Consider the following 7,387-nt stretch of genomic DNA (forward strand, 5'->3'; position numbering starts at 1 on the left):
GGGGGGAGACTGTGACGGCGCTGGACAGTAGATAGAGGGTGGATAGGTATGGTGTGGAGCCTGGTCCGACGAGAGGAGGTGGTTTCCGGGGGCTGGGGGGGATTGTAACGGTCATCCAATCAATGAGTGTCAATAACGAAGGTTAAGCCATCTGGGGTTACGCAATTAACGTTCTTAATTTTAACTGGCTGCACATAAGGAATGCTTTTCGTCCTCTCAACTTGACCTTACATACTGAATGCCATTTCATCTTGTGTAGTGGCTCTACATAATGACTGCTTTTCCATCTTATCAACCCATTACCCTTGCCTCCAGAACCCCATTGTTAACTGTAAGTTTTTATCTGATCTGAGTCATGCTCAGCTAAACCTCTTGTTTCACAAAAGTCAGAACTTAACTCTTTCCCTACCTGCTTATAGCCAGTGCACGTTCTCATTATGTGAGAGGGGAGGGGACGGGGGCTAGGAGAAAGTGGGAAGGTAAATAGCGTTGGTAGGGGAGTACGAGGAAGGGGTTTCTCTGAAAGGATGAAAAAGCAATGACTCTGAGATCAGGTGCTGAAAACCAGACCCTACTTTTCCCAGAGACATTTCAAAGGTGAACATTTACTCAAACCACTAAGTTGCCCGAGTTTAACCCAACTCTGTATTTTAGATTAAAACGATGTCTACACCAAGGTTTTATTATCAGGTAAATTTGTTTACTGCAGTCAGTTAATTTTTTAACTTGGAAGATGGAAGCATATGTTGCTCATGTTTAACTCGCTACGATTTAAAACGTTTTATTTTAAAACCTCCTGTGCAAACTGACATGCACCGATATAGTGCAAGTCTTCAGCGGAGGAAGGGATGTCAGTCAGTGCAGCGCAGTTTTGGCACCAGTCTGGATAACAGCTCGATGAGATGCCCCCTCCTGCCTTTGTTTCCTTCCTTTTCCGTGTCTTCAACGAGCAGTTTTTTCACTGGCTGAGGATTTGCTCTAAACAGCCCCAGATTTCTGTGCCTTGCCCCGTCTGTCACGTTCCCTGAGTAGAGCTTTGGAGAGATTGAACGCAGAGGACTGCGTTTTGATTCCCCGACTTAGGGAGACACATAGTGGCACTGGGCACAGCTCGGAGAACGTCGGCCCGGCTGATAGTTTCACCCGCAAACCACACTCTGGTTTTCAAACAAAAAAGGCTGTTTAAAATCTTTCTCCAGTAAAATATACCCCGGTCTTGAAATCCCCCATCCAATAGACAAAGTCCCAGCCTCTCCATCTAACTCCAGCCCTCCATTCCTGGCAACATCGCGGTAAATCTCTTCTGAACCCTCTCCAGATTAATGATACCTTTCCTGTAACAGGGTGACCGGAACTAGGTGGAAGAGGCTTTGCCTTACGAGGAGAGGTTGAGCAGGTTGGGGGGCTGCACTTTTTTGGGGGTTGAGAGGAACGGGAGGTGATCTCACTGATCCTGAGAGGGCGGAGGTTTGACGGGATAGGTGCTGTGAGGAGGTCTCCGATTGAAGAGGTCTGTGGGATTGTCCTCAGAGCAGTATGGGGGTGGGGGGGGGTGGAGCACGCCGAGGGGAGAATGGGGTCGGAGAACGATGAGATTGGGCAGGTTCAGAAGGACAATCCGAGGAATGCTTTCTCGGATTGATGGAAACGGTCGATTGACCCCGAGACCCGCGGCACCCCCCCACCCCCCAGATTGAGGAGCTCAAGGAGGCCATCGAGGAGCTGTACTACTTTGAGTTTGTGCTGGATGACATCCCGATCCGAGGCTTTGTGGGTTACCTGGAGGAGAGCGGCTTCCTGCCCCACACCCACAAGATCGGCCTGTGGACCCACCTGGACTTCCACGTGGAGTTCAACGGTGACCGGGTCATCTACGCCAATGTCAGCGTGCGCAACGTCAAGCCCTTGAGCCTGGATGAGCTGCAGGCGCCTGCCAGCATGACGCACACCTACAGCGTGTACTGGCACGAGACCAGCTTCCCATACGAGCGGCGGGGCGAGCGCCTGCGTGACTCCAGCTTCTTCCCCCGCACCCTGGAGATCCACTGGCTGTCCATCATCAACTCCATGGTGCTGGTCTTCCTGCTGACCGGCTTCGTCGTCATCATCCTCATGCGGGTGCTGCGCAATGACTTCGCCCGCTACAACCTGGAGGAGGAGGCGGCTGCCGATGACTTCGACCAGGCCGACAACGGCTGGAAGATCGTCCACACCGACGTCTTCCGCTTCCCCCCGCGCAAGAGCCTCCTGTGCTCCGTGCTGGGCGTCGGCACCCAGTTCCTCGCCCTGGGCACGGGTGAGTAACGCGCGCCCGCGGAGGTGTCGGGAGTGGCCCCGTTTGTCCCCACGCTTGTTTTCTCCGAGTTTTCCAGTCTGTCGGTTAGTTTCCCCAGCTCTGTGTGATGATATCGCAGCCAAGTCTCACAGCTGCCTCTGCTCCACTTCCTTGCCTGTCCCCACCACACCACACTCCGCCGCCCTGTGTTACAGAGCGCACGCAGGCGTGGCCTTGAAGATATTCCCATCCCCAGCGACCTCTAGCCATGACCATTCAGCCCCTCAAACCTATTCCACCATTCAGTAAACTCCTGTCCAACACCGAGCCTTATTTATTACCCCCAATCACCATCTGTCTGCTTTCAATAGGAGTAGGCCATTCGGCCCTTTGAGCCAGCACCACCATTCATGATGGTCATGGCTGATCATCCTCTTTCAGTATCCTGTTCCTGCCCTATCCCCATATCCCTTGATTCCACTATTTTTAAGAGCTCTATCCATCTCTTTTTTTGAAAGTATCCCGAGACTTGGCCTCCACTGGCCTTCTGGGGAAGAGCATTCCACATACTCGCCACTCTCTGGGTGAAGGGGTTTCTCCTCAACTCTGTCTGAAATGGCCTACCCCTTATTATTAATCCGGGTCCCCTCTGGCTCTGCGTGCACACAGTTGGCACCTTTGCTAACACCAAGGCGTGGCTCTCGATGGCCTACATAATCCCCCTCATGGGCTCGGGAGTAGACCTCTTTGAGAAATCTCCCAGAGTTGCACGTTTTGAGGGGGAATGGGGAGTTGATGAACGCTCTGCATCAGTGCGATAAGAGCGCGAGGGATCGGAGCAGGGGTCGGCCATCTGTCCCCTCGAGCACGCTCCGCCATTCAGTAAGATCATGGCTAATCTTTTTGTGGCCTCAGCTCAGCTCCACTTACCCACCCTCTCGCCAGAACCCTTACCTCCTTTACTGTTCAAAAAAAAATGATCCACCTCACCCTTTTAAAAACGTTTACCGAGGAAGCCTCAACCACTTCACCAGGCACAGAAATTCCACAGATTCACGCGTCTGGGGTGAGGACGTTCCTTCTCAATTCAGTCCGAAATGTGCTCCCTCTAATCCTGAGGCAGTGCCCTCTTGTTCTAGTTTCACCTGCCAGTGAATACATCCTCTCCAACTTCTATCTGATCTATTCCCTTCATTGCTTTGTGTTTCTATAAGATTCCTCCCCCCCCCCCCTCATTTTTCTAAATTCCAATGAGTATAATCCCATTCTACTCAGTCTCTCCTTATAAGCTAACCCCCTTAACTCTCAATCAGCCCAGTGAACCTCCTCTGCACCCTTCCAAGTGCCAGTACAAGGAAGGAGACAGAAACTGCAGGCACGACTCCAGGTGTGGCCTCACCAGTGCCCGATACAGCTGCGACGTAACCTCCCTGCTTTTTAAACTCGATCCCTTTTAGCATCGAGTGACAAAACTTCCTCCGCTCAGTAACGTGCTGCAATGTTTTACCGTTCAAATAAGGGACCTTTGTTACTGTTGCTGCTCCTGGAGTGTTGAAAGAGCTGTTGAGTTCCTTGATGCGCTGGTGAACCACTCCTCTTCCCCTTCACCAAGGTGAAGCAATGCAGTCCGCGTCCATTGCATTTGCTGGTCTCCTCTACACTGGGCAAGCGGAACGAGGCCTGGGAGACTCCTTGGCAGAACGTCTACATTCTGTCCGCCCAAAAAAAAAAGTCCCTGGGCTTGTGGGTTGCCCTGCCTCTTCAACGTGCCACAGTCCCTGGCGCAAGTCTCAGGCTAGATGCAGTGCTCCAGTAAGGTTCAGCGCGCGCCAGGAGAACTGGTGAAGGGCTAACCGGGCCTCTGGTATTGCGTGTAGGCTGAGGGCGGCAGGTTTCCATCCCTAACGAGACCATCCGGAGATGGGAACGGGAGGAGGCCGTTCAGCCCATCATGTCAGCTGCGGGGGAGAGGGGAGCCAGGTGGGTTACAGCAACTGATTCGTCACCGTGACTGAGAATATGCTGCTGATGTTTAGAATCTTCAGCCTAACGAGGCCACACCGAACCTCTGAAGAGTAGCCCACCCAGATCCATTCCCCTCTACTCTATATTTACTGATTAATGCACCTAACCAGCACATCCCTGGGCACTATCGGTAGTTTACCACGGCCAATCCACCCTAACCAGCACATCCCTGGGCACTATGGGTAATTTACCACGGCCAATCCACCCTCACCTGCACATCCCTGGGCACTATGGGTAATTTAGCATGGCCAATCCACCCTAACCTGCACATCCCTGGCACCCACTCCAGGTACTGGCTCTGACCCCACTCCCAGCTCCACACCCACACCAAATCCCAGCTCCCAGCCCTGCCGAGTTTTCACCATCCCTCCAGACCCTCCCCTCACTGAGGACGACCGATCAGTCCTCAGCAAAGGACTCACCTTCATCCCTCTCCGTCCACGCATCAATGAATTTAATACATGCCGTGACGTCGAACACTTCTTCCATTGCCTCCGCCTTCGAGCTTACTTTCACAATCAGGACTCCCGCCCACCTTCCGAGGACCCCTTCGCCCACCTCCAACACACTGCATCCACCTGGACACCCCGCGGGGCACTATGGGTAATTTAGCACGGCCAATCCACCCTAACCTGCACATCCCTGGGCACTATGGGCTCTTCATTTCCAACTGCCGCCGGGACATTAACCGCCTCAACCTGTCTACCTCCCTCCCCCACTCCAACCTCTCACCCTGGGCAGAAGCTGGGCCCAGTCCCCTTGTACAGCGCAGGAAGCCGAGTGACAGCACATAGACTCAATCCGGGGAGATCCCTCCCACCCCCCCCGTGTTCCCGCTGGCCTGAAGGATGTGGGTGCTGAATGGAAGGCGGCCATTCGATCCTTTGAGGCTGCTCCACCATTCGTTACAGACTGTAATTAGGTCACTCTGACAGCATCCGCCCTCGCTAAAACACCCCCCCCCCCCCCCCCCCCCCCTCGCACCGTGGCCGGGGTGGGGGGGGTTTCTCCTATTAAAAGATTTTTGTGCCAGCCCTCTAGCTTCAGGTGACCCCTCCCCTCCACAGCGTTTCCATTTGCTCACTCGCTGTTCCGAGCTCCCTGCTGGCTGCGGTGTTGACAGCGGCTGGTCAGTCCACAAGGTGGCCATGACGCACCATAAAGTGGGCAGTGCCCGTTATAAACCACTGGGCGCGGGCTCCAGTTTCCCCGCCGCCACCTCCCTCCGTCTTTCCCCGGTCAGTGTACAGGGCCACATGCACAAACACACTCCCTTCCCCGCCCTGTACTGCATCATCTTGCTGAACAGGATCTACACAGTACGGCAGGTTTACACAGCTGGAACCTCACCTGCACTTGCTTCCGTCATACAGGTGTACAGCACGGAAACAGACTCTTCAGTCCAACCACACATTCCTAACCTAATTCAGTCCCGTTTGCCAACACCTGGCCCATATCCCTTCCTATTCATGTCTCCACCCATCCACCTTTTAAACGCTGTCATTGTACCAGCCTCCACCACTTCCTCTGGCAGCTCATTCCATACACGTACCCCCCTCTGTGTGAAAATGTTGCCCCTTAGTTCCCTTTTAAATCCCTCCCCTCTCACCCTAAACCTGTGCCCTCTAGTTCTGGACTGGCTCACCCCAGGGAAAAGACCTTGTCTATTTACCCTATCCATGCCCCCTCATGATTTTGATTAGATTAGATTCGCTACAGACCCTTCAGCCCAACAAGTCCACACCGACCCTCCAAAGAGTGACCCACCAAGACCCGTTTCTGGCGCTGTGAGGCAGCAGTGCTAACCACTGAGCCACCGTGCCGCCCCATATGAACCTTTAAGGTCACCCCTCAGCCTCCGATGCTCCAGGGAAAACAGCCCCAGCCTGTTCAGCCTCTCCCTGTAGCTCAAACCCTCCAACATCCTTGTAAATCTTTTCTGAGCCCTTTAAAGTATTGCAACATCCTTCCGATAGGAAGGACACCGGAATTGAATGCAATATTCCAGAAGGGACCTCGGCAGTGTCCAGTACAGGCATGGGTTGGATCAAAGCGTCGGTATCTGTGCTGTATACCTGTGTAACCAGACAGGGCAAACACAGGAAGGATGTTCCCCGGTGACCGGGGAGAGTCAGGTGGGGGGGTGGCATCACTGTCCAAGGTCAGACTGAGATGGAGACATGTCTTCTTCTGTCCCCTTCTTCTCTCTTCCCCCCCCCCCCCCGAGAGAGCGGGAGGGAAATCTCCGTCATGGAAAGGGGTCAGGGGTGGGGTGTTTTCAGGCCGACGTTTGGCGCGGTTCTCGGCAGGGCGAGAGAATGTTGACTATAATGATGGGTGGTGATAGTATTTGAGGCTCAAAGGGTCGAGTGGCCGGTTGCTGCTCCTGTTTTCTCCGTTTACTGCTGTGCGTGCCCGTCCGGTCTTTGGCAAGTGGCTGAGTGATGGGACACCCCTCTCCGTTTCCCCTGCAGGCATCATCATCATGGCGCTGCTGGGCATGTTCAACGTCCACCGACACGGGGCCATCAACTCGGCCGCCATTCTCCTGTACGCCCTGACCTGCTGCATCGCCGGCTACGTCTCCAGCAACTTCTACCGCAAGATCGGGGGCGAGCGCTGGGTGTGGAACATCGTCCTCACCACCAGCCTCTTCTCGGGTGAGCGCTCGGAGGCCGGGCGGGGGGCGGGGGGCGAGGGGTGGGGTGCGTAACCTGAGGCAGGGGATGATGGGCAACGGGAGGAGAGAGAGCGCCGTGCCAACTGGGGAATGGAACCGAGGGGCTCGCGGGTGCAGAGAAGGCGGGCACAGCGACACGGGGATTCCAAAAGCAGAGTGTGTTGGGCTGGGCAGAGCAGGTGCCTGAACAGACTGAGATGTATTTTCCCTGGAGCGTCGGAGATTGAGGGGTGACCTTAGGGGGCAATGAGTAGGGTGTATTTTTTTTTTATTCCCCCTGGGGCAGGATAAACTATAGGGCGTAGGTTAAAGGTGAGCGGTGGAAGATTTAAAAGGGACCTGAGGGGCAACTTTTTCACCCAGAGGGTGGTGCTTGTGTGGAATGAGCTGCCAGAGGAAGTGGTGGA

The 7,387-nt window shown here is 54.4% G+C and overlaps 1 protein-coding gene and 1 long non-coding RNA gene across 2 annotated transcripts in view; one reads left to right on the plus strand and one right to left on the minus strand.

Annotated features, from left to right (window-relative positions):
• LOC122546580 (transmembrane 9 superfamily member 1-like) overlaps nt 1–7,028 on the plus strand; it is an 8,172-nt gene extending 1,144 nt beyond the window's left edge. Inside the window, exons 2-3 of the mRNA XM_043685265.1 lie at nt 1,693–2,296; nt 6,775–7,028. Of these exons, the coding sequence (XP_043541200.1) occupies nt 1,693–2,296; nt 6,775–7,013 (843 nt within the window). The 3' untranslated portion in view covers nt 7,014–7,028. The remainder of the gene's footprint in view (nt 1–1,692; nt 2,297–6,774) is intronic.
• On the minus strand, nt 2,310–4,392 carry LOC122546581. The gene is made up of 3 exons (XR_006310770.1): nt 4,282–4,392; nt 3,965–3,966; nt 2,310–2,445 (listed from the first exon to the last, which is right to left on the minus strand). It is a non-coding gene; the product is annotated as an uncharacterized LOC122546581 (long non-coding RNA).
• Nucleotides 7,029–7,387: the final 359 nt, after the last annotated feature.

The sequence above is a fragment of the Chiloscyllium plagiosum genome, unplaced genomic scaffold (assembly GCF_004010195.1).
Source record: "Chiloscyllium plagiosum isolate BGI_BamShark_2017 unplaced genomic scaffold, ASM401019v2 scaf_55097, whole genome shotgun sequence".
NCBI lineage: Eukaryota > Metazoa > Chordata > Chondrichthyes > Orectolobiformes > Hemiscylliidae > Chiloscyllium > Chiloscyllium plagiosum.